Source organism: Oncorhynchus clarkii, chromosome 9 (genome assembly GCF_045791955.1).
Source record: "Oncorhynchus clarkii lewisi isolate Uvic-CL-2024 chromosome 9, UVic_Ocla_1.0, whole genome shotgun sequence".
Classification (NCBI taxonomy): domain Eukaryota; kingdom Metazoa; phylum Chordata; class Actinopteri; order Salmoniformes; family Salmonidae; genus Oncorhynchus; species Oncorhynchus clarkii.
In genome coordinates, this window is record NC_092155.1 from 26673555 (window position 1) to 26700710 (window position 27156).

General features: G+C 48.1%; 1 protein-coding gene across 2 annotated transcripts; it reads left to right on the forward strand.

The window, feature by feature from the left end:
* The first annotated feature begins 3561 nt into the window (after positions 1-3561).
* On the forward strand, positions 3562-25475 carry LOC139416153 (zinc finger and BTB domain containing 4). Of its 2 annotated transcripts, XM_071164492.1 has the most exons (3): positions 3562-3816; positions 6590-6712; positions 16502-25475. In XM_071164492.1, exon 3 carries the CDS (start codon positions 16933-16935, stop codon positions 22111-22113), a length of 5181 nt encoding a protein of 1726 aa, XP_071020593.1. In that variant the 5' UTR covers positions 3562-3816; positions 6590-6712; positions 16502-16932; the 3' UTR covers positions 22114-25475. The 2 variants fall into 2 exon arrangements, with proteins under 2 accessions (XP_071020593.1, XP_071020591.1); XM_071164490.1 differs by lacking the exons at positions 3562-3816; positions 6590-6712 and adding an exon at positions 11329-11599.
* Positions 25476-27156: the final 1681 nt, after the last annotated feature.

Consider the following 27156-nt stretch of genomic DNA (forward strand, 5'->3'; position numbering starts at 1 on the left):
TTTGGCGGTAAGAAGTGTCTTGTTAGCTAACAAAAGTCCATGCAAAATTAAACATGTATAGTTATGAACTAGTAACATCAACTAGTAAACTAACATTTGGTTGGTGTTAAGTCAAGTATTAATGTTTTATTATCCTCAAGAGTTGGATAATCGCCTAAGAAGACTTAGTAGGTAACGTTGGCTTGTTGGAGATGCGGCCAGCTAGCAGCGTTACCCCTTTGTGGGAGCAAGCGAGCTAAACAGTGAAACCCGCCAGTTGGATACTGTAATTACTTAAGGATGGTAAATTAGCAACTTGTTTTAGATATTATTTTAGCGCTGATTTATTTGTTACAATGTCACCGATGCCAATATAGACGCATCTGATGGCTTTAATATGTTGTTTAGTTGGCAAACAAAAATGGCCACCGGGACTCCTGGGAGACCGGGTCGCTAACTAGCAAGCCAAACTCATACACTGTGCCATGTTGTTCAAAGGTATAACTTGGCGTGTAAATCCATAGGAAATACAGGGTGGCATTTAATGTTCGTTTTTATCATTTAGTTAACTACCTGACTTAAAGTTATTTATCCACATGTTGCGTGGTCTGTTAGCTGGCTGGCTAGCTAACCGAGTTGTAGACATGGTCAAAACACTATGGTCATGGTTTTGTCTGGCACTGTCAGAGCAGATAACAACTCATGACATTTCATGTTAATATCTTCAATATATGTACACATATTTAATAGGATACTTGACTATTTACACGAATATTTATTTCCCTGTCTGTATTGCTTGCTAGTAACAATAGTTACCAAATTGCTAACTTTGTACATTCGTTGGAACCTCGTCTCAACATGGCGGTGTTGTGACTGGTGCTTTTGCTTCTTGTTGGCAAGAAAAATGGAGTCTTGTTAGGTACCAGCTAACTTGAAAGTTTGCCTTCACCAGAATGGATTGAGCATGCCTCGAAAAGAGTTGAAAATCGATTGTGTAACGTTCGATTGCTTCATGTTGGCTAGTCAGGTAATGTATACATTGAGTTTAATCAAGTAAAGTGCTTGATTTTCTCAGTTTCACAAACTGCCTGTTTCCACAGTGCATATAGTTAGCTTCTTGTTATCCTGTCTTGTCAACAAGCTTGCATGCCAATTTGGTTTGTCCTAGATGTTGCAAATGTTAGGCTATATTTCAACTATAAGTTCCAGACTAATCAACAAACAGCCTACTTCACTAGGCACCAGAGGTGTTTTCACTTTAGCCTGTTACATAATATAATAATCTTGTTAGATCTGGAGTTGGACCAAGGACGGCTACTGTAGACATTGTTCACACAACTCTAGCTACAGTATATTTCCTCAATGCCAAGAGGTCTTTAACAAAAAATACACTGTTTATACCCTAAAGCGCCTAAATATATTTTAGAATGTTCTCCCTTTGCTTTAACCAGTTTTTGGTGTGTTCTTGATTAAATATGTAGCCTGGATGTAGCAGGGTTTTTAGAGAAGAGAAAGTATGTTTAAAAGGGAAGTACTACAGATACGATAACATTGCGCTATACTTGTTTATTTTTTATTTAACTTGGCAAGTCAGTTAAGAACAAATGGTTATTTACAATGACGGCCAAACCCTCCCTTAACCCGGACGACGCTGGGCCAATTGTGCACCGCCCTATGGGACTCCCGATCACGGCCAGTTGTGACACAGCCCGGGATCGAACACCGGGTCTGTAGTGATGCCTCTTGCACTGCGATGCAGTGCTTTAGACTGCTGCGCCACTTGGGAGGCCCGGAAACTGTAAACTGCATGTCAATTTGCAAATACAATTCTAAGTGACTTAGCTCTTCTCTGTTAACTACAGCTCCTTAAGTGTTAATGGCGGTTGCTAATATGTACCCCTCATAGTTATTGTTTAGATGACATTAACTGATTGTAGCTATTTTCTTGTTTTAAAGTAATAAAGAAATTGAAGTTACTTCTTGACTCTGTTTATGTATTTGGGGAACTGAATGGGTTTCGCCATTATCAACACGCCTCTTTGCCCTCATCTTTTCTTTGGCAGATTCTAGCTGTGACAGAGGAACACAGTTCTCAAGTTCCCACTGGGAAGCTGTTGTAGATCAGCTGTATCCTTATTACTCCCAAGCACTTGGGTTAAAATGTTGCTTTTGATTTCGTCTATGTTATCCACATATTAGAGATTCCTGTTGGCCATATCATTGTGGTCTGTTTATTTATTTACAAGTCAACGTTTGTTAAACAAAGGCTTCTACATGGTGCAGTCATACAAAAGCACCATCAGCTTTTTGGCTCCCTCTTGTGGGCTACAATGCAAATGGCATGCTTTTTTTTTGCTCAACAGTTCAAGTGCACAAATGTCCCCGATCTGCTCTCAGCTCCCTCTACTGGCAACAAGACAAGTGACATGGTGGGAAATGGCAGCAATAACAGCTGTATGTCAGCAGCTTAGCATATGTATCATTTGATGTGTAGTTTGCCTACATTCAAAACCGTTTACCTGGTCAATATACTGTACATTAATGTTGATTCATCAGCACAATCCCCCATGAATGGAGGTTATAAAGCATTTCTGATGTTTAGCCATATAGGAGGGCCCACACCAATCTACCATGTGAAGACTGATCTGTGAGTATGGGCGATAACATGTTTAATACCTCTCCCGTCACATGTTATTTGTGTGTCAAACACTTTACATTTGAGTGGGGCATAGTGTTCTCAGTGGGATGGGTGACGTACCTGTTTTGTCCTTGTGAGTTTGGTTTATGTGGAGAAAGATGCCCTTATTCAGAGGGAGCTCTCGTTTGGTGATGTCAGTGTTTGCCTGGCAGTGCATGTTTTGTGTGAGCAAGTGAGGGAGCTGCAGGTCTCACTATGATTTATTTTTTTAACAAGGAGTATGGCCGAGGGAGCCCAGGAGGACCACTTTAGATTTTTTTTAAAACACCTTTAACTTCCATTTCTTGCAAACAAATATAGCCTTCTATGATGACAAAGTAAAAATAAAACAATGGCATAGCCAGTCCACAAGATGGCGTAACGCCTCTTACGTTGTTTACATTTTAGTGGGGTCATTCTTTACATTTGGTGCGTCCAAGTGGCGCAGCGGTCTAAGGCACTGCATCGATTCCAGGCTGTGTCACAACCGATCGGGAGTATCTATTGGGCGACGCACAATTGGCCAAGTGTCGTCCGGGTTAGGGGAGGGCTTGACCGGGGTAGGCCGTCAGTGTAAATAAGAATTTGTTCTTAACTGACTTGCCTAGTTAAATAAAAAATGTGCGAGGGAGAACCCTGGAGCTTAGCGTGTTCTCCATAGCACAGTAAGAGCCTATTTATGCTTGATCCAAAACGTGGTCGGGGGCACGTTTATGGATGGTGTGACGCAATTGCGAAGCCTCTGGAGGCAGGCAGAGGCCAAAATGAGCTCTTATGCTCGCGGTGCGCTTCTCAAATGTAACAAAGCGGAGGGCTCTGTACAGAAACGCATTGACATGATTGGTTAACGGTAAGTGGGGGCGGGAGGTCCCGTATCAACACAAACTCACTTCCTTGACAACTTCCTTCACAACAGCTCAACAAAAACAAAAAAACAGCTCTGCGTTGCTCCGCGAAGCGCAGGAATTATAAATGCCCAGACTTCTGCAGAGACCATATCACGGTAAATGCTGCACGACCAATGCAGACGTCAGAATGACCACGCAGCCCCTTAAATGAGAGCGGGAGAAGAGAGACAACCAGGGAGAGGGAGCCGTTACTCCACTTTGACACGAGATTCTGGACCCTTATTTAAACATCCTTCCTGTCTGCGACGGAAGGTAAGAGACATATGAGATGCGCTAGATTATGTGGCTTTTCTCATCCGCCTTGGCCACTGATGTCCCAGCTACAAATGCACCTGCAGTGCAGGCCTATAATTCGTGGATCTGGTTTGCTGTGTGTTTATCCTTGTCTGTCACACTGTAAAGGTACGCATAAAGCATCCCGCATAAAAACAAGATGACATGCTTTGTGTATACCATGCTAAGGTTGTTCCATCAGGTCACAGAGTAAAATCTGGATAAACACATAAAATATCAGTCCTGTTGCGTGTGCCTGATTTCTCAGCCAGGTTTTCTGTTAGTAGGCCGACTGACTGGGTCACAACATGGGACTGCGGTTTCTAAATCAAGCGTGAATTCCCTCCATTCACGACCAAGCAGTATCTGCAATGATTCAATTGCGATTACATGATCCAATTAAATCAGCCCACTCTGATAATATCAGTACCTAACAGACCAAGTGGTCAAGCATAAATGTTTAGCTTCCAACTCAATTAAAAAAAGACCCTACAGTTTAAGTGTATATACACTGGCCCTGCTGTTTCGTAATAAAATGTATCATGACGTTGGCTAAGAGGCACGCTCTCGCTTGTTAAAAAAAAAATCAACGGAACAAAGTGAGCACTTTTCTTGAAAGGCATTCCAGTGGGAGCGCAGGGAATGTCCTGTTCCCTTTACTGTTTATTTTGATGATGTTGCCAAGTGGCTCCATCTTTTATGCGCCCCTTATTATCATCCATCTATCCCTCCAGATCCAACCTCTGTCTCATGTGGGCATATTTTTCTAGGGATGTTTGCGTTCTTTGGCAAACTAATCTAATAATCTAAAACGCTTCGATATTTACGGGTCCAAGTCTGAGATACTTTTTAGAGGACGCACAGATAGCTTTTGGAGGAGATTCACACACATGATCCAACTTTGTGTGAAGGCTTTGGGAGCCTCTTCCTCTCCCAGAACTATCTGAGGTGCTAAATTAATTACACTTGATCCCACCTCTTTGCGCAATCGGTTTAGTGTTAATCTGGGTTCCCGCTCGGCGCCGGCCAGATCTGGCCCCAGCAGCACCACCGAATCCTACTATCCTCCCCCAGGGGACTGGCTCTGGCCATCTCTCCCTCTCTCGGGTCTGTCTATCCTTCACGCCCTTTCCCTGATTCTCTTTACCTCCCTTTTATTTGTTTTGCTTCCTCACTCCCTTACCTCCTCCCCTCTGCCTAATTCTCCCTCCCCGTTGCCTCTTTCTCTTATGCCCTCTGCCCTCTCGCTCTCCCCCTTACCACCTCCACTCACCACTATTCTCCCCCTCTCTTCTCTGCCCCCCTCTCTCATACTGCGCTGTAGAGACTACCACATGCTGGCCGCAGGCTCTCCCCTTGCCCCACCACTGTTATTTTTTTTTTCTCTTTTAGTTTCTTTGCTCTGCCTCTAGTGTTTTCCCTGGCACGGCGCCGAAGCCTCTGACCATCTGCCTCTTTCTTTCTCACTTTTCCTTTATCGCTCCCTTTCTTTTCCCTCTCTCCCGACGTCAACGGTATTATCATAGTGCTTTTTGTCCTGTTTTTTGTCACTGGGGAATGATTTGATTTTGTCTCCCCCCTCACCCACAGTGTTTCCACCCCCCCTCACACGCTCCCTCTTTTTTTCCCCCGCTGTCCCTTACGGCCATTCTCGCTCTCTTTGCCATAGCTCTCTTAAAGAGACATGGTGGAAGAGCAGGGATGTTGACACCACTCAGAAAAACAATGCCATCTTAGGAACAGGAAGTATCATTCGCCCGGAGTGCAGCGCTACCGGCACGCCTGCTACACAGTCACCATAGAGCCACTTCCTACTCACCACTGAACGCCAGTAAAACAACCCTCTCTGGGAAATATGACCTCCTCACTCACCACTAACCCTCCTCCCAGCTATCCTGAATCTACACAACAGGCTAGTCACCCCTTCACCAAATTCTCTCTTGTGTACACTCTCTTTCTCCCTACTTCCCCCTCCCTCCCACTCTCTTTGCCATTACAGCATGCCTGAGTAGCTGCCTGGAGATGAAGAAGCTAATTAATTTGATTTAGCAGTTCTTTCCCTGGCAGTGGAAAAACCAACTCCCTCCTCCCCCTTCCAAACATCACCCCAAACCGTATCAGGCACCCCTCCCAGATGATTTTCCACCCATCCTATCCAGTCTCTTTTGGCAGCATTTCCTTTCCTTTTTCCCTTGACGCGAGCGTGCGTGCATTTTAGGTCTGCTCTCGGTTGCATATTAAACTAAAGCTAGTCACTATCCTCTAGTAACCTCCATTCAGTGTTGTTCAGCTCTAATTTTCCAGATTTCACTGGCGCAGGTTGTGTGACTCAACACGGGCTGTGTTGGCGCAGACACAAGGCCTGCTCAGCAATCACACAAGCGTGCTGGCTCTGGCCATACTCATTCACCGTGGGGATATGAATCACTTAGTAGCCATTTAGTGCTAAAACCCCATTTCCGTCATCTGATATTCTAATGTATCCACCCGCCACAGTCACCCGCTGTGACACGCTGCTGCTTTTGGGGCATCTGCCGAGCGTACGCAGTTAATCATGTGACAGACATGATGTGCGCAGTAAATCATGTGCATTTGTACAAGAGTATGTATTTGTGTGTTTAATAGTTCCAATATGTGTCTGCATGTGGCACATAGGAGTGTGTCTGCAAGTTTGCTTGTATGCAATTCTGCGTGTGTGTGTGGATGTGCAAGTCTCGCAATTTATTTTTTTATCACGTTTTCCTGTCTGCAGGCCAGAGCGAATGGCCGCCCACCTGACCCCTTTGTGGAGCGACTCCACTTCCTGTTCCCCTTTTAAGACGACCCCTGACCTTTAAACCTGAGGTCAACACCTCTGGACTTACCACTTAAGCAGGTCAGTCTCTCTAGGGTTTGTTTTGATTATAGTCCTTCTCTAGGCTTCAGTAAACTTGAATTCAAGGCTGCAAGTTAAATTATTGTCAATGCAGCAGCACCCGCTTAGGTATCTGTATCTGGACCAGTGATGGTTGTGGTGGTTTCAAGCAGGACTCTGATGAGACCAAATTCTATTTAATACATTGTCAAGCGCTGGTGAATGAATGAGGCCCGCTCACTGTTGAAATCAATTACACTGTTGAAAGTATTCAATAGTTTTCAGGTCCCTATTTTTCAGTCTCACTGTCAAACTCGACAACCATTTAACAATTCAGAGCAAATATATTTTTGTTGTTTATTGATTGCAAACCAAAATACCCGACATTTCTTTGTTCTCACGCTGTTTTCAATACATTTACTTTCAAGACTTGTGTGTGGGTGAAGTTTGTCAAGTGTTTCTAAAACGATGCTTTTCCCTATTAACGGTAAATGGTTTTGAATGTAGCACTCCATAATGGCTCTGATTTCCCAGCAAGATGGTTCCCTTGGCGCTTCCATCGTTGTGCATTCAGATGTGTGTGTCGCTTGGTAGCACAGCATGAAAAGCTATGATCACGTTTGGGCAAACGCCCATGAATAGGGACGGCTGGACAACGGGACTCCCTCTGAATACAGAGTTGGGGGGGCTGGCCGCCGCTGCTGCCACGGGACACTGCACACATGTGTGGGACTGGTTGGCCACACTCCAGTTACGTAAGCGTGCGCGCACACACCCCTCACTGTTATGACCGCCAACGGCCAATATTTTACCCACCCCCCAATATTTTACCCACCCCCCCATCTCTCATACACTTTATGTGCCACATGCTTTATGTGCCCTGTCACAAGCACACTCAAACTCTGTCCCCCACACACTCGCTCTCTTTTTCTCTCGCGCCATTGGTGAAAAAGTGCATTGGAGGGGAGAGGGATAAAAAGCAACAAAGTTCCTGCAGAGCCAGAGAGGTCACAGCAACAACACCCAATCCCAGCTCCGTTCCCATGGAGACAAGTGTGCTAGTATACAATGGGGGAGGAGCAGGAGGGAGTGGTGGCGGGGGGGGGTTGCTGCTGTGCATGTGTCAGCAGTGTAAGAGGATGGGGAAGTAGGATATGTGTGATGGCTGTAAAGTCCTGAACATTCTTCTCTCCCCCCTTCCACCTCCTCTCTCCTGCCCCTCTCTCTTTCTACTGACCCCCCTCCCCCCTGTTGAGAAGCAGAGCAGTCTGGGGTAGTTAGAGATGTGGGGTATGTGGAATGCCATTAATTTTTGTCTCGTGTGGAATTGTAAGAAGTTAGTCAGGGCCAAGATGGCGGTGGTATCCTGTCTAACAAGTAACGTTTCCAGAACATAAGATACCCGTTGTTTTTGACTGGTTCCCATTTGGTTGTCAGATAACATTTGTTAAGTCAGGGGTGTATTCAATATGTCTTGCAACGGAAACCATTTACCGTTTAAGAACCAAATGGATGCAAGCGTAATGACACTGGGAGGGACCTCTCTGAATTTGTCAAATAGGAACTTGTTTTTGTTGCAGAACGTTTTCCCGATTGGAGTAAACGGTTTCTGTTGCAAAACGTTTTGCAGCAGAATCAGCGTAATGAATACACCCCTGGGTTGTAATTCACTAATGCACACTAGCAAAACATTTGCAATGGAAATGATAGGTTCTTGTTGGACAATTAGCTTTTGAAAGTATCCCAAAGTGGGATTCAAATTAATTTAATTGTCATTTTTTTGTCAACGATCTTTGTCCACTAATGCCAAAGTGGAAGACACTTTTTTACAAAATGTTAGAATTTATGAAAAATAAAATACATATTGATTAGATAAGTATTCACACCGCTGAGTCAATACATGTCACCTTTGCCAGTGATTACAGCTTTGAGTCTTTCTGGGTAAGTCTCTAAAGAGCTTTCCACACCTGGATGTGCAGCATTTGCCCATTTATTCTTAAATTCTGCAGGCTCTGTCAAATTGGTTGTTGATCATTGCTAGACAAACATTTTCACGTCTTGCCATATATTTTCAAGCAGATTTAAGTCAAAACTGTTACTCGGCCACTCAGGAACAAACATTCACTGTCTTCTTGGTAAGCAACTACAGTGTAGATTTGGCCTTGTTTTAGGTTATTGTCTGGTGGAAAGCAGACAACCAAGTTTTCCTTTAGGATTTTGCCTGTGCTTAGCACCATTCCGTTTTCTTTTTTATCCTGAAAAACATCCCAGTCCTTTACGATTACAAGCATACCCATAACATTATGCAGCCACCACTGTGCTTGAAAATATGGAGAGTGGTACTCAGTAATGTATTGTGTATTTGCCCCAAATATAACACTGTTTTCAGGACAGAAAAGTAATTGCTTTGCCACATTTTTTTGCGGTATTACTTTAGTGCCTTGTTATAAACAGGATGCATGTTTTGGAATATTTTTTATTCTGTACAGGCTTCCATTTCACTCCATCAATTAGGTTAGTATTGTGGAGTAACTACAATGTTGTAGATCCATCCTCAGTTTTCTCCTTATCAGAGCCATTCAACTATAACAATTTTAAAGTCACCAATGGCCTCATGATTTCCTTCCTCTCCGGCAACTGAGTTTGTAAGGACACCTGTATCTTTGTAGTGACTGGGTGTATTGATACAACATCCAAAGTGCAATTAAAAACTTCACCATGCTCAAAGGGATATTATTATAATTATTTTTTTTTTTTTTACCCATCTACCAATAGGTACCCTTCTTTGCTAGCCATTGGAAACCTCCCTGGTCTTTGTGGTTGAATCTGTGTTTGAAATTCACTGCTCAACTGAGGGACCTTACAGATAATTGTAAGCTTTTAACCAACAATGTTTTAAGAAAAGTAAATAAAATAAGTGTTAAGTAGAAGGAAAAAAAGTAACAAATAATTAAACAGCCGTAGTAAAATAACAGTTGCGAGGCTGTATACAGGGGGTACCGGTACAGAGTCGATGTGCGGGGGCACCGGTTAGTTGAGGTAATATGTACATGTAGGTAGAGTTAAAGTGACTGTGCATAGATAATAAACAGAGAGTAGCAGCAGAGCAAAAGAGGAGTCTGGGTAGCCCTTTGATTAGCTCTTCAGGAGTCTTGGGGGTAGAAGCTGTTAAGAAGACTTTTGGACCTAGACTTGGTGCTCCGGTACCACTTGCCGTGCGGTAGAAGAGAGAACAGTCTATGACTAGGGTGCTGTAGTCATTTAAAAATCATGTTAAACTATTATTGCACACAGTGAGTCCATGCAACTTATGTGACTTGTTAAGCAAATATTTACTCCTGAACTTATTTAGGCTTTCCATAACAAAGGGGTTGAATACTTATTGACTCAAGACATTTCAACTTTGCATTTTTGATTCATTTGTAAAAAAAAATATATTTATATATACAATGACATCATAATTCTCTGGGCCTCTGTAGCTTAGTTGGTAGAGCACTATGCTTGCAACGCCAAGATAGTGGGGCGGCAGGTAGCCTAGTGGTTAGAGCGTTGGACTAGTAACCGAAAGGTTGCAAGATCGAATCCCCATGCTGACAAGGTAAATTTCTTGTCGTTCTGCCCCTGAACAAGGCAGTTGTTCCTAGGCCGTCATTGAAAATAAGAATTTGTTCTTAACTGACTTGCCTACTTAAATAAAGGTTAAAAAAATAATTGTGGGTTCAATCCCCGGGACTACCCTTACTTAAAAAAAAAAAAGTATGCTTTGGATAAAAGAATCTGCGATATATTATTTAATTATATATTATCATTCCCCTTTGGAATTATGAGGTATTGTTTTGGCCAGTCTCCCAAAAATCAAAATTAAACTATTTTAAAATTCAGGATGAAACACAGCAAAATGTGGAAGAAGTTTTTCTTCCATTTGGTTCCTAGTAAATAATTTATTTATTTTGCCAGGTAAGTTAACGGATCTTTTTGACATAAACAAACACGGCAAGGCCACGCAGGTTTCTGTTGGCTGTCAATCAATCCATCAGTCGTACAGCAGGGTAGAGTTGGCCTTAGGGTCATACACTCGCAGTGAACCCGAAACACACACCTGATTTTTGTCGCCATCGCTCGCTCCCCATAAACTTGAAACCTTTTAAGAGGCAATAAAAATAGAGGGCAGTGTGTCCCTGCCCTAATCTCTCTCTCTTTCTTTGATCTTTGCCTTCTTCCTTTCTTCAGTTACGAGTACTCCCATCGGCCATCAGACTGTTGTCTGTACCCCCCCCTCCCCCCATTCTCTATCTATCCTAGTTCCCAGGTTTTTTGTTTTTTTGTTGGCATTGGTCCTGTTTGTTTTCAGCCATTTTGGGGACTGGCAGTGCTCGTAACTAACTGCTTAAATGGCGTCCTCTGCCTTGCTCTCCCTCTCTCCCTATCTCGCCAGGCTTTGTGTATATAAAGTAGTGTGCGTGTTTGTGTGTGCACGTGTGTGTGGCTGGAGAACAACACTTCCAAATAAAAAGAGGATTGGATTCAGAGGGGGTGGGGGAGGAGGTGGAGAGAGAATAGAAAAGATGGGGGGGTGAAAAAATTCACTTGCTGAAAAAAAAAATAGGCAAAAACACTGAGAATCATGTGTCAGAGGCAAAACTGAAGTGAGCGAGCGAGCGGAGCAGGCGAGGGAGAGAGAGAGAAGGCGAGGGAGAGCGGGAGCCAGAGTGCGAGAGTCGCTCCTGCCCTCTTTTCTTTACACACTGCTGCCTGTGTGTGCCCCGTCTCTCGCAGACGCGCGCACACACACACACACAGCGGCGCGCTCACACAGACCGAGGGAGAGAGAGCCCGAGAGAGCGAGCAAGAGAGAGAGGGGAGAGGGAGAACACATCACAGCAGAGGTGCAGCAGGAGGTTTCCCGAGGTACGTTGTCTCGTTGTGTGCTTGCCTAGCAGTGAGAGGCTGACATGTTGCTCTCTTCTCTTTTTTTTTTTCTCTCTCTGCCTGTTTTTCTCAGTCTCTCCATCGCCGGCGTTGTTGTTGTTTTTGTATGTCAGGAGAAATGGAAGATTTTATTAAGTGTGTGTGCCTGTGCACTGTGTGTGTGTGCCTGTGCACTGTGTGTGTGTGTGTGTGTGTGTACTGTGTGGCGCCAATAAGAGGCCTCGTCTCCCTCATCCTCCCCTGTCTCGCTGGCGCACCACGCAGTTCTTTTTCAGGAGCGATGACTCGCTCGGGGATTGTGATGAAACTTCACATTTCTCGGCGTCTTTTGCATCCGCGTGAATCAGTCCAGATCAACGCGTCTAAGCTAACGCTCGTCTGATCAAGGCGATGGACATTGACATGACACAGGGTCCTTTGTATTTTAGGGGAACCCTTTCTCACTGTGACCGGTCGGACGATCTTCCTCCATGAACTTAACTCCCAAAAGGACACCGAGAGTTGGGGAATCAACTTGAACATGCATGTCCCTGATATATAATCTAGTGCCGAGATTATGCTGTTCTCGTCTCTCTTGTTCCCTGGTTCTTTGGTGTGTCATAATATCCTCCTCATTGCCAGGTTATTTTGGAAGCGGAAGGCGGTTCTTGCTAAACCTTGGAGGGCATTTTGACATCACAGCCCTATTGCTGTTTCCTTAACTAACCAAACCCTCCTTTTTTGTTTAAACAAACTATAAAGGGTCCCTCTGTCAAATATTTCCTCATGGGTCACCATGTCTGCCATGCCAAGCCTCTGGCTTCACGGTATGGGAAATGTGACTTTACAATACCACCAGGCTTTAGGGGTCATGAGTTATCGGGGCCTTGTTGCTTCGTTGCAGCTGTTGGTTTTCAGGTACAGGTTTTCTTGTTTGTATATTGTCTAGGCTCTCTGCCACTGGTCTCCACTGGAAGACTTGACTAACCTGCCAATTCTGTATTTACGTGCAATTCCCGCTTAAGCCTTTCTAATTGTCCAATTTTTGAAACTGAGATTGCGACATTTGGCATAAATCTCTCGTTGATGGGAGCGATTTTTAAGCAGAAAGCGAGTGTCTACGAAGTCATGGTTTGGCCTCTTGCCGGGTGATGCACTCTGGGTCGGACGGTGTTGTACTGTGTTGTAGCAACGGTGCTACGGCCACAGCAGCAGCCCTCTGGGGACGTTGGAGCAGCGTTCCATGTTATCAAGAGTTGTCCCCTCATTCACGTGGCCTTGTGCTATCAATGGCGATTTAGTGTCTGGTAGCTGCTTACGTCTCCAACAATCCTGAGCCTTTTTACGCTGTACATGACTAACAGACCTGCGTTGTGTGTGTGTGTACGTGGTGTCTGTGTGCAAAATTGGGACGGAAATTGAAAAATTATTTGGGGGAAATTACCTCAAAAAGGTAATTGGTGTAGTGTTTCCACTCTTACGACTCAAGGTACTTTTTTTGGGGGGGACATCCCCTTTCCTCCTTAATGGTTCCCATGATTCAATTACGGGGCAGAATTCCAGGAATTACGTGCTGGGTTGGGAGCTAACAGGCCATGGCGAGGGTGGTGTTTTAACCTGGGGCAGGTTAGCTGGTGTGTGGAGTGGCATGCAAAATCGTTGAGATACTACAGTTTACGCTGAGTGATTGGGGGGGGGGGGTGTTGACACGTCCACCCTCTGCTCCTCTTCTCCGCCTCCTTCTACTCCCTCTGCCCCATCTGGCTGGCTCCACCATGTTTTCTGGGTTGGGGGGTTTGTGGAGAGTTCAGTCTCTGTCTCCAGCAACAGCCCCCTTTTCACAGCCCAACTGTTCCACACTAGGGAGAGCCCAACCGACACCTTCCTATTTCCACAACCCCACTCCACTCGCTCACGGTGCGGAACGGGCAAGCTAACTCCCACTCCAGCGTGAACCCCCCCCCCCCCCCCCCCCCGCCCCACATACATTATCCTCTGCATGCTAGCTGAAACTCACCCAACAGTCTCTTGCAGTAACTAATCTATGGCTTGGCTCTACACATGAAGGAGATGGGGTCGGAGCCATGGCGTACTAACTGATTAGGACTCCAGTTACTTGAATAGTAACGTGGTCATTGTGACCCTGGAGTGTAGCATTGAAGGTTTTCTTATACCAACTTCCTGTCGCTGATGTGATTCTGGCTAATGTTCTTCTACCTATTGTCAGTGAGTCATTTGTCCCACAACAAGTGTACCTGCACGTTCGTTCATTTATTTTTTTGTGGTTCTGTTTTTTTCGCAGCACGGCGAGCGCAGACCGACACATTCCTTCAGCGAACGTGTTTGTTTGAGTGGATCACCATCCTTCAGAAAGGGCACGTTATTTTTTAGGGGGCGAGGCTGGGTCCTTGGCACTCTGGGGGTCAGACGCTTGCTTGCGTGTGTGTGTGTGTGTGTGTGGGGGGAGGGTGTGTACTCCTGTGTGTGGTGCCTGTGTGTGCGAAGCCCCCCCCCCCTCCCCATGTCACGCATGGCCAGTTTGTTGTTCAAGGCCCTGGTTGTGGCGATGCAGTTGTGTGCGTCACAGCGAGATGAAGAAAGAGAGCGAGAGCGAGGGGGGCGGCAGATTAATTTTCCCTTCGCGGCGCACCAGATGACACCGTGACGTCTTTAGTCCTCATGTCGTTTCACGCTGTGTTGGCCTGTGAGTAGCTGGTGTCTAATATCAGGGGTTTCCTGCATGACAATGCTTTATCACAGCACACTGCACAGTAAACATCCAGGTATCTCCGTTTAGCTATGTGCACACTTCCTGCTAATCCACGTAGTCACCGTGCTCGTCTGTGTCGCTGGGTAAATAGAGAGCAATGGTGTGTAGTAGCTGTGCGACTTCACCTGTCTGTGTTTCGTTGCGTATCGTGTGAACCGATTTTTAGTGTGCGCGTGGTGTGACCCTCTCCTGCATTTTTTTTTCATTTTTTTTTCTCGGTTTTTTCTTTTAATCCACTTTCAAAGCTCTGCTTATTCTGTCCTGTAATTCAGTTCATTCCACCTATACAGACTCTCTGTGGCGGGGTACTCCTCTGCTTCACCCCATTGTTTTGCATGCGTTTTTCTAAGCAAGGCCATCCGCGACCATCAGTCGTTTGTTTTTGTGGCCGTGAGTGTGCTTGCCGGTGCCTGTATGTATGGCTGCGTGCATTTGTGCCCATGGGGGTGTGTCTGTGTTTTGTCTGCCTGTCTGTACTGCTGTGTATGTGCTGTGCGTTTCTGTGTTTCTGTTTCCAGCCTGGCCCTTTTTCTCTCTCCCCTTAGTGCTCTCTCTCTCTCCCTCCTCTTCCCTCTGCAATAACAGTGCTGACCTAGTTCCTGCCTGTTCAGGGCTGCCTGTGGAATTTTACAGAGGCCTGCCTGCCTGCCCTGCTGCTTGAAAACGCAGGCAGAAAAGCATGACTGAGGGTTTTTCTTCTTGCCGCACCATTAGGCCTCAACAGCCGTCTTCCCCAATCTGTAGAGTCCATAGAACGGCCCGTGCTAAATATGGAATAACAAAATAATTGCCTGTTGCGAATCTGCGAGCTGAATATGAATAGATAGCAGGCGAGTGGATCCTCCGCAATCGGCGTTCAAATTAGAATTGAAATGGGAAGCGCCCCGTCGACCGTTGCTCGTCTTCTCGAGCTTAACTGCGACAGAACCGGATGCAGTGGGCGGAAGGAAAAAAAACTTCACAACCCCCCCCCCCCCACCCCCCACCCCTACCCTCCCTGGCTCCCGCTTTCCCCTCCTCTCCCTCTGCCTTCACAAATAATGGTTAGAGTCATGGCCAGCAAATTCTGACCACTGCCAGGAATGGGTCAGCAGGCTGTGATGGGAATCCCCCCCCCCCCCCCTTTACCCCCACCAAATGGGAACCTATTTTAAGTTAGCAGGGCTATGGGATGTAAGTCGACACTCTATTTCGGGGATTCTTGATTAAATCTGAATGCCTTCCAATTAGGCGACGGGAATGTTGTGGTACAGCCGAGATGGATCCTTGGAATGCTTTTCCCGTCTAAACCAGCACTGCCACAGTCCTCCCTCTAGCTCTCTTTCCCTCCTCTCGCCATTCCCTTTTTTAAACATGTGTTTGTATTTATTATGGATCCCCATTAGCTGCTGCTAAGGCAGCATCTACTCTTCCCAGGGTCCAGCAAAATGAAGTGTAGCTTATACAATTTTAAAATGAATAAATTCACAGATTTCACAACACACTGTGTGCCCTCAGGCCCCTACTCCACCACTGCCACATATCTACAGTACTGAATCCGTGTGTGTGTGTTGCTTCACAGTCCCCGCAGTTCCATAAAGTGTTTTTATCTGTTTTTTAAATCTAATTTTACTGCTTGCATCAGTTACTTGATGTGGAATAGAGTTCCATGTAGGTAGTCATGGCTCTATGTAGTACTGTGGAATAGAGTTCCATGTAGTCATGGCTCTATGTAGTACTGTGGAATAGAGTTCCATGTAGTCATGGCTCTATGTAGTACTGTGGAATAGAGTTCCATGTAGTCATGGCTCTATGTAGTACTGTGGAATAGAGTTCCATAGTCTGTTCTTGGACTTGGGGCCTGTGAAGAGACCTCTGGTGGCATGTCTTGTGGGATATGCATGGGTGTCCGAGCTGTTTGCTAAGTAGTTCAAACAGACAGCTCGGCGCATTCAACATTTGTGTTTTGATGTTTTATTGCGTTTCTCATGCTACTTGTAGTATATTTTTTTTTAGCGTGGCGGAATATTTGAAGGATAATCTAGTTTTTCTGGTGTTATACATTCAAATGTAGCGGTTATCTACAGCATTTTACAAACAATGCCTGCAGGGATCCATTCTAGCTGTAACACTCATCTCTTGTCGTTTCTCAGGTTTTGAGGGCTGGTCATGGTGCCTCAGTCGGAGGTGTGCGACCCTCTCCACGCGAGCCTCTTCCTGCTGCGCCTGAACAAGCAGCACCTGGCCGCCGGGCCCACCCTCTTCTGTGACGTCAACCTCGTCGCCGCCAGCACCGCCTGCAGCCAGTACTTCCGCCAGCTGCTGCTGTCGACGTCTTCCCCACCGCCTTCGGATCCGGTATTGGACACCCGTCATCAACCCCCTCTTCTGGGGGGCTGAGCGAGTCCTGGAGCTGCCTCACCTCCAGTCCAGAGTGCTGTCCAACCTGCTCGACTTCATCTACACCTGCCACGTCCTCCGCCGGGACGACAAGGGGAAAAGGCTTCTCTCAGAGGCGGGCCTCAGCCTTGGGGTGCCCTTCTTGACCCACCTGGTTAAAGAAGAGGAGGAGGAACCAGGGGAGATGAAGGGTAAAAGCAGGCAGGGCCGAGGAGGGGAGGCCATGATGGAGGACGGGGCATGCGGCCCAGAGAACGCTAAGATCACCCTCAGCTTCCCCCTCAGTGCCGCCCTGCCCGCCGCCCTCACCGTTCACAACCACCGCTCCTCCTCGGCCATGTCCTCCCCTCGCTGCCGACACTCCTCCTCGGGCTCCAAGGGGTCCAATGAGGGGTCGTCATGGAAACTGGCCGCCGCCGCCACCACGGACAAACGGCGGCCGTTTAAACAGCCCCGACATGACAGCTCTCCATGCTCTTCCTCCTCCTCCCATTCCTCTTCTTCCTCTCCCATGGATCTTACCGCACTGGTCAAAAAGGACACCAAATCCCCCCCACCTCTTTTCAAAGCCGGTCTGGACTCCCAGTTCCACAGGTTCACCCCTAGGTCCTCCAATGGGCCTATAGTGGGTTACCCAGGGGAGGGTCACAGACTGACCAATGGCACAGCCTCCCCCTCAGACACTGCACAGATCCTGTTCAACCTGAGCGCCGTGGCCTATCAGAGCCAGGGGAGGCAGGGCACAGAGAGAAAGGAGAAAACAGGAAAATTAGGAGGGAGGGTGGGCAGCCCACAAGTTGGACCAAACCTCCACCCGCCCACCCTCCACCTTCCTCCTCTTCCTCACCCTTCCTCCTCTTTCATCCCACCCCCTCTTCCTCCTCACTCCTCCTCCACCCCCCCAGATGGCCCCAAGGCGGAGCTGATATGTGGGGTGTGCCACCGCCTCTTCAGCTCCGCCTCGTCTCTCACGGCCCACATGCGGCTGCACCGTGGTGGCCGGGCCCTCAGCTGCCAGCACTGTGGCAAAGCCTTCATCCACAACAAGAGACTGCAGTCCCACGAGGCCTCCTGCAGGCACGCTCTGACCCCGGCTATCCCCTCTAACCTCCCCCTTCTCCCCATCCAGCCAAAAGAGGAGCCCCTGGAGGAAGGGGAGGTTAGGGTGGAGGGTGGACAGATTCTGGGGGCAGGCGAGGAAGATATGAAGCCTGGAAAAGGGAAGAAAGGGCGAGGTCTCCTGGTTCGACACGAAGGCGACGTGTCCGAGCTTGTGGGGGACGAGGACCACTTCGTCAAGGTGGTGGACGGCCACGTCATCTACTTCTGCTCGGTGTGCGAGCGCTCCTACATGACCCTGTCTAGCCTCAAGCGCCACTCCAACGTGCACTCATGGCGCCGCAAGTACCCCTGCCACTTCTGCGACAAGGTGTTCGCCCTGGCCGAGTACCGCACCAAGCACGAGGTGTGGCACACGGGCGAGCGACGCTACCAGTGCATCTTCTGCTGGGAGGCCTTCGCCACGTACTACAACCTGAAGACCCACCAGAAGGCTTTCCACGGCATCAGCCCGGGCCTCATCTCCAGCGAGAAGACGGCTAACGGCGGCTACAAGCAGAAGGTCAACGCGCTCAAGTTCTACCGCCTGCTCCCCATGCGTTCCCAGAAGAGACCCTACAAGACTTACAGTGACTCCCTGGCCAATGGCCTGCAGCTGCCCCCTTCCGACCCCTCTTCCGTCCCTCTGCCCCTGGACTGCAGCCTGCCTGACTCCCTGGACCCCGGTGACCTGCGCAGCCTCATCAGTGGCTCTCTACCCAAGGGTGTGAAGCCAGACCCTGAAGAGTTCCCTGCCAGCTTCCCCCTCACAGTAGCCCTAGAGCAGGGAGAGATCCGGCTCCCTTCCCTAACAGGCATGGCCCTAGGGAGAGTAGCAGACAGAGAGCCAGCATCCGAGAAGGTAGGTAGTCGTGGCAGCAGCTCCAAGGTATCCGTTGGCAACAGAGTTAAAACTCCCAGGGTCAGCGGTAGCCCAGAGTTGGGTTTGTCCTCCGTGATCACGTACGGACACCCCAAGCCATCAGTCATAGTGCACGGCACAGCAGTGTCATCCGTCATTGTCCATAGCAACCAGGTCACCTCCGGGGGTGGGAAAAGCCCCCTGAGCAGTCCCTCCTCTGAATCTAGCAACAGCCAGACACTCCTCCCCAAGAGCAGTGCAAAGCCTGTTAAAAAGCATAGGGAAAGTACGGAGAGCCATAGGAAGAGAGCTAAATTAGTGGACAGTTCAGATGTCACAGAGGAGTCGGAGAGGAGATCAGAGACGGGTAGGTCCCATCATAAGTCCAGCAAGAGTGACGGCTCCTCAGCCAAACAGTCGTCAGAGGGCAAAGGAGCCGGGCCGCTGTGTCAGATCACGGTGCGGATAGGCGAGGAGGCCATGGTCAAGCGCAGTATCTCAGAGACGGACCTCAAGAGGGACAGGAGCCCCCCTCCTTCCAAAGCCAAAAGGACATACTCCTCCCCACTGGAGACCAAGGAACCTCGCCACTCTCACCACCACCACCACCACCATCACCACAAACACCGCTCCCATCGCAGCTCGAGCACCGGAGCCGAGGGGGAGAGAGGAGGAGATGGGGAGAGCAGGAAGAAAAGTCCCATAGCCCCGGGCAAGGTCAGAGAGTACTACTTCCGCCAGGAGGTGCGCAAGCAGGGGGAGAGTGAGGACGATGAGGACAACCTCTGGAGGCCCTACTACTCCTACAAACCCAAGAGGAAGGCCCCGCACGTCCACAAAGCAAAGAACTGGCAGGCCAAACTGCACTACAAACGCTCCCTCCGGCTTATGAAGCGGGCCGAGGGAATCGTGGACCATGTAAATAAGGAGGCAGGGGAGCAAGACGAGGAGGATGGAACGATGGATGAGGTGGAGGGGGAGGTGGAAGGTCACATAGAGCAAGAGAAGGGAGAGGTACCTGAATCCCTCAGTATTTCCCCTATACCTTCGAAAGACAAAGAGAGGGAGGAAGAAATCCACCTTAAGACCACTGATCCTCCCCTGGCTTCCCCCCAACCCCCTCTGGCTACCTCAGTCTCCCCTATGGACACAAAACGCCGGCCCTGGTCCGATGGGAGCGCGTCGGAGTGCGATACGTGTGGCCGCTGGTTCTCCAGCTCCAGGAAGCGGGATAAACACGAGCTCAGCCACCTGCTGGAGTTTGTGTGCCTCCTTTGTAGGGCCCCTTTCCCTTCCAGGGACCAGCTGGAGGATCACCAGAGAACTCGGCACCCCAAAGCCCCCGACCCCCTGTCCGTGCCACCCCGAGCGGGACCTCAGTCCAGAGATGAGGGCGTGGAGAGGGAGACTAAGCTGGCAGAGGTAGACCGGGCGAGAGAGAGGGTTATACTAGGGAAGGGAAGTCCAAGTCGCCTAAGCAGGAGGTCGTTGGCGAGACACACCTGTTCGCAGTGCCATAAGGTATGCAAGACATCCTCGGCGCTAAACCGCCACGTGAGGCGCCACGAGTTAAGCAGCTCCCCGGAGAGAGAAAGGGAGGAGACCCAGCCAGAGCCAAAAGCAGCAGCAGAGACTACAGTTAGCACTGCTAGCAAAGACCTCGACACCATGAGTGGCCATGTTCCCGTTGTTCAGTCTGTCCCAGCTATCAGCTATTCTGTCCCAGAACCACAGCATAGCAGCGAGGGCATAGAGGCACAGCAGTGCGCGAGCCAGCCTAGCAAAGTGAAAGCAGAGCACCATATTCCAACACTGTGCAGCAGCCCTGAACTCAATGAACTCGCCACTCCTGTTCCTGACCGAGAGCCCAGTCCACTGATTATTCAGCCCGCTTCAGAGATCCCCATGGCCGATATCCCCGATTCTAACAGGCCCACACCCTCTCCCTCCTCCTGCACCTCGCCCCTCCAGGGTGTGCTGGTCATGAGCAGTGGAGCTGAATGTCTGGACTACCGGACCCCCAGGAAGAGGAGTCTGGAGGGGCAGAGTCACAGGAGGACCAGCCCTGCACCTGTCACCGGACCACCCACCGCTTTTCTGAACATGCACCTGACCTCGCAGATGAGAATCAACCACACTGCTGCTCCTCCGTCCGTTGCTATGACAACAGTGCCCCTCCGAGGGGTCTGTGGCGTGAAGCGGGAGGGAGATATTGTGGAGAAAGGACTGAGGCAGGGATGTGGGATGGGCCTCCTCCATCATGCTGGTTTTAAGGACTCACCAGTGGCCCAAGATGTCAGGGTCCTGCCCTTGTCCAGGAGCCCCAGTCCCAACCAAGCACAAGACCTGACCATGTCCTCAATCCTAGCCAGGGAGGTGGAGAGGGAAAGGCAGAGAGAATGGGAGAGGGATATGGAGAGAGAGCTGGAAAGGGGGAGGCAGAGAGAAAGAGAAAGGGATATGGACAGAGAGCTGGAAAGGGGGAGGCAGAGGGAGAGGAATATGGACAGAGTGCTAGAAAGGGAGAGGCGGAGAGAAAGGGAGATGGAGAGGGTTCAGCAGACTAGGGGGGCATCTCACCCCCCACCGGAGCAGCTCAGAGACAAGGAGGTGATCCTCCTGGTACCCAAAGAGGAGCCAATTAGTCCTGCACCGTCCCCTATACACACACCCATTCAAACCACTATTAACAACCGTCCCTTGCAGAGGCGGCCCACCGTGTCCCCATGCCTCTCCCCCACTGCCATGGACCTTCTGATGCAGGCCAACCGCCAAGTTTCCCAGTCCATGTGTGGCACACGGGGCCCCGAGAGGCTTCAGTTGCCGACTGGGTCAGTCGGTGGCATCGACCGCCCTTCGGCCCACGCCCTACTGCTCCCACGGGTCCCCCCACTGTCCGAGGCAGAGCCCCAGGACCACTCCCCAGCGCCATCCAGAGACCCTCACAGAGGGGAAGTCACTGCCAGGGGATACCCCATGCAGGACTACCCCCTGCCCCTCATCGTCCAGAGCGGCTACTGCTCTAGCAAGAAGCAGGAGGACAACCTGCTCATGTCTTACCCAACCGGGCCTCTTGCCTTCGGGCCGTTGGGGAAGATGATGCCTACCGGGGACATAGCCAAACTGCCCTTCTACCCCGACCCGTACCATCTGCTCTACGGGCCGCAGCTGCTGGCCTACCCCTACAACCTGGCCTCCCTGCCCATGGCTCTGAACATGATGTCCCCTGGGGATGACAAGGTGGCGCCGCTGCCCTTCCTCCCCGCCCTCTTCAACTACGCTGCTGCAGCTGGTCCCTACACTGGCATGTTGCCACACCACCTAGTGGCCAACCCCAGCCTCTACAACAGCGGTGGCGGCAGCAGCAGAAAGCAGCGGGACAGCAGCGGCGGCGGCAAGCCGTAGAGGTTGTAGAGAGAAGTGACCCTTTTATTGTATTTTTAAAAGTGGATGACCAGGCCTATGGTTGGAAGAAGGGGTGGAGTCGTCTCCTTATGGTTACTGAGTCCACTTGCACAGTCCCCGGCCTCTCTTTTGTGAAGTAGCAGTCAGAGCCTCGGCGTTGAATCGGCAGAGAGGATGAATGGGAGGAGGATGAGTGAGGAAAGAAGGGACACATTTCATCATTACAGGCGGATATCCTCCTCTCCTTTCCTCTGGCTTCTGTTCTCATGTCTTTCTGTCGTACTAGTTATGCACTAGCGCTTGGATAATTGTCTTCTCCGACTCGTTATGATATCTATAATAATAATAACAGGGTGTTTCCCTCTGCTTTCCTTTACAGTGACTGCATAATGCTGACCACGAATACACCTCTCTAGGGGGACGCTTTTTAGGGAAGGAAAGGGATCAGCTTGAAATGGCATCAAACGAGTGTGTGGCGTGTGATCGCTCATGTGAACGTGTGCTCCAGGTGTTTGTGGGAGCTGTGCGTGACCTGTATGTAGGAGTTATTCAGTTGGGCACGCTGGGGTTGGCTTCTGTTCGCCTGGTGTGTCTGAATGCGAGCGGCTGTACGGCTGCAGTCTGCCATCTGAGCGCTGATCATTCCACGGGGGTTCTGTGGTGTTAACAGCATTCCGACACTAGACTAGAGCCCTTTTATAGGTCCGTGCATAGTTCAGTAGAAGGAATTATTCTGTTTCCAGTTCCCAAAGTAGCAATGCTAGCTAACCGTATGGATGGAGTAGAGTCTGTACTTGAGACAAATGGCAGATCTTGTGGGCTTATGTTACTATAGTGGCCAGATGAGTCTGCTTAGGGGTTCATGTTAGCGTTTACCTTGCGCAAAACAACTGCAAAATGTTCCTATAAAAGGGGTGTGGGGGGGGGGGGGGGGTGGAAGACTTGACAAGTCTTGTAGCTGATCTGTAAATGTACTTTAGCTGTAGCTGACCACTGGGCGAGAAACACAGGTTAGTGTAGACCACGCACTTCCTATTCTCCTTGTACTCATCTCATCTCTTCCAAGGTTTGAAAAAAACAACAACATAAGAAATAGGTTGATCTTTTAATCTTCAGTGGCCCTTTTCCTCCCCCTGATGCCTCCTGGTGTCCAACAAAGACACAGTCCGTTTACTAGGCCGGTTCGAGGAGCGGGGGAGTGTATTAGGGAAAACACAGAGGGGTGGAATCAGGGCAGGGCAATTCCTGTAATATCTGGAAAGAGCGAGCGAGGGAGATTTAAAAGAGAACCACAGAGGCCAGGCACACCTAGGTCAGTACCCTCGACGGAGCTTCCGGGGTCAAATCAAAATGACCCCTCTTTACTGAAAGGGCATAGAAAAGGACAACGGAAATGGAGTCGGATGGCGCCACAGTGGGGCCCGCTTGTGTAAAACAGCTTTTCGTGTCCCAATAGCTCCTCTCTTCTGGGGCAGAGAAGAGAAGGGTGACGTCACCAGCCCCTTAGAGCCGGTGTTGTAGGGCCGGGCTTAGCAGCATCCGTTGTGAGGCTCGGAGTTTCCCCAGATGTCGTGTGGGACTTATTCTGTAGTGGCTTTCTCTTGTACGTTACATTTACATGTGTTTGTTTTGTTTGACTTTTATATCACCTTTTGCTAGCGTGACAGAAGTGGCTTCAGCAAATGAAAGGGGTTTTGAGTACACTTATGAATATGAATGTCATTTTAGGTTAGGTGCATAAAGTTCGATGGGGTTCAGTTTTTTCCGACTTGAAAAATAACGCGTGGAGAGCCGTTATGAAGTCTGGTATGCGTATTTACAGTAGTCCTAGGAACATGTCAAGAAACTTAGGTTCTGTATCCACAAAAGCATGAGCAACACTCGCTTCATAACCGTTTTGTATTATTCTCGATATCCAAAATCTCTCACGTTTTCCTTCCCGTGGCTCCTTTTTCCTCTGTTGTCGTCGTCGTCGTCGTCCCCCCCCCCACTATCTCAGCTCACCATCTCTGTTTTGTCTTGGTTTTGTATTTGTTCTGCAGTATAACCCCCTAAAAACAGAGCAGCTACCACGTTTATTTCTCACAATCCGTATGGGAGCTGTCCAATTATCCCCGTTCCTCCCCAAACGCGCACACTTTACACAGCCTCTTTTTGGAGTGTGTATGGTGTCTGTGTGCGACCAAACCGCTGCACTGTTCGTTTCGGGCAGGAGGACGGAAACACAGACTGCAGGGGCTCACGGCCTCGACTTGGTTGTGGTTACAAGCCTTCTGTGTCTGTGTGTGTGTGTGTGTGTGTGTGTGTGTGTGTGTGTGTGTGTGTGTGTGTGTGTGTCTCTCTAAGCGTGTGTCTGTATGTAGCACAGGAGGTTGGTGGCACCTTAATTGGGGAGGACAGGCTCGTGGAAATGGCTGGTGCGAAAAAAATGGAATGGTATCAAATACATTGAGCACGTGGGCTCCATGTGTTTTAAAGCCATGCCAATAGCTCCTTTCCAGCCATTGTTATGAGCCGTCCTGCCCTCAGCAGCCTCCACTGGTATGTGTGTCTGTATGGGGGGGGAAGGAAAACCGAAAAGCATCTGCCTCTTAGCAGCATATCCCTCGAGGTACTGTATATGGACAGCCTGTGTTTTTTTTTCAATGGTTTTCTTCGAGCCCACCCTCTTCCCTACCCAGCTGTAAAGACTCACCATACTGTACCCATCGAGGCCATTTCACTAGATAGACATGTTTTTGTGTTTCATTTAAAAAATAAAAAATACATTTTCTTCTCACATATTTTTGCCATCATGGTGATTAATCACTGACCCAAACGCCTGCAAATAGACATAGAGTGAATTCTGGTGACGATATACATATTTATATTATGTCGAGTAAGTTCAAATGAATTGTGCCTCCGCTTCAGTATATTTAAACGTAGCTGTATTCAAATGGTTTGGATCTTCCAGATTTCAGACAAGGTGCCTTTTTTTCTGGCTTAAGAAATGGAAACGATACATGGGTGAATTTATCAAAATGGCAAATGACCTGGAGAAAAGTTGTGGCTTAATGTGCTATGAAGCTGGTCATAGTTCTAGGGGTGTGGCTAAACTGTTTGGTATTGTGTATGTTTAGGTAAATACTGTGCCATAGTTTTTAGAGTCCACAAATACGTTATTGTTTGGTTTCTTCTTCAAATATATGAAATGTTTTAATGTTGCCTGAAAACTTTGTCTGGATTTGACACAAAGGCTTGTAGCCACAGTTCTCCCAAAAGTCCCTTTGTTTGTTTCTTTAACACTTTCCTCTTGTTCACCTCTTTCCCGCTCTTTCTCCTCGCTACAATCAAACAAATAAAGTATTAACCTGATGACCTAACAGGAAGTCTCATGTCTGATTTGAATATCTGCTCTGAGACACACAACAATATGCGCTATTATTTTTTTCAATAATTGTGTATCTTGTTCCTCTACAAGAAATGAAAAGATCTGTAAGATTAAGTTTTGGTTGGTTGTACATGTGATTGTTGAAGCATGTACATTACATAGGAATAGCTGGTGTTGTTCTACCCCACCAAGCAATACAGCTGTTCCACTTGTAGGGGGGGAGGGGGGGGTGTTGATTTAGGCATAATAAATCAACATTTGCACAGTGGTGGAAAAAGTACCTAATTGTCATACTTGAGTAAAAGTGAAGATACCTTAATAGAGAATGACTCGTGTGAAAGTCACCCAGTAAAATACTACTTGAGTAAAATATGAAGTATTTGGTTTTAAATATACTTAAGTATCAAAAGTACAAGTATAAATCATTGAATATTGCTTATATTAAGCAAACCAGACGGCACAATTTTCTTGTTTATTTATTGATAGCCAGGGGCACACTCCAACATGCAGACATCATTTACAAATGAAGCATTTGTGTTTAGTGAGTTCTCCAGATCAGAGGCAGTAGGGATGGCCAGGGATGTTGTCAAAAATATTTCATTGGTAAAGTGACGATACCCCCAAAAATTACTCAAGTACTTTACACCACTGCATATGCATGACTTCTCCCCCTACATCAGGACTGCCCAACCCTCTTCCTGGAGATCTACTGTCCTGTAGGTTTTCAGTCCAACCCTAATTTAACACACCTGATTCTACTAATTAGCTGCTCAAAACCACTAGCTGAATCAGATACGCTAAATTAGGGTTCAAATCAAATTTATTTATATAGCCCTTCGTACAGTAGATCTCCAGGAAGAGGGTTGGACTGAACCTACAAGACAGTAGATCTCCAGGAAGAGGGTTGGACTGAACCTACAAGACAGTAGATCTCCAGGAAGAGGGTTGGACTGAACCTACAAGACAGTAGATCTCCAGAAAGAGGGTTGGACTGAACCTACAGGACAGTAGATCTCCAGGAAGCGAGTTGGACTGAACCGACAGGACAGTAGATCTCCAGGAAGCAAGTTGGACAGCCCTGCCCTACAAGCTCATCATAATTATGCATAGTTTTCTACTAGAGGGAGATATTGTGTTAAATCTGCGAAAGGAAAGGGTTTCTAGGAGGTGGTTTTGCTTGAGGTCAGAAGTGAATTTCCAATAACATTTTCTTGTTTGAATCCTCTCTGACGAGTGACACTCGGTGGCACAAGAAGGAACTGCTACAAATTATATCCCTGTAGTGTAAAACCATTGGACTCTTCTCCAGTAAACTATGGAATCCAGGTTGTCTGTCTGGTTACAGGACACAAGCTGACTGGTGCAAAATGTTAATCAGAGCATTTGATTTGCACTTCAGGAGTAAAACAGTGCTGATCTGGAAGTGGTCTCAACCGCTAATCACTAAAGAAACTTCAATCAATCAAATGTATTTTATAAAGCCCTTTTTACATCAGCAGTTGTCACAAAGTGCTATACAGAAACTCAGTATAAAACCCCCAAAACTCCATAGAAAGGCAGGGACCTAGGAAGAAACCTAGGGTAGCTAGTCTTCTTTTGGCCGGGTGGAGATTATAAGGCCAGATCGTTCTGCTGGGTGGAGAATATAAGGCCAGATTGTTCTTCAAAACATT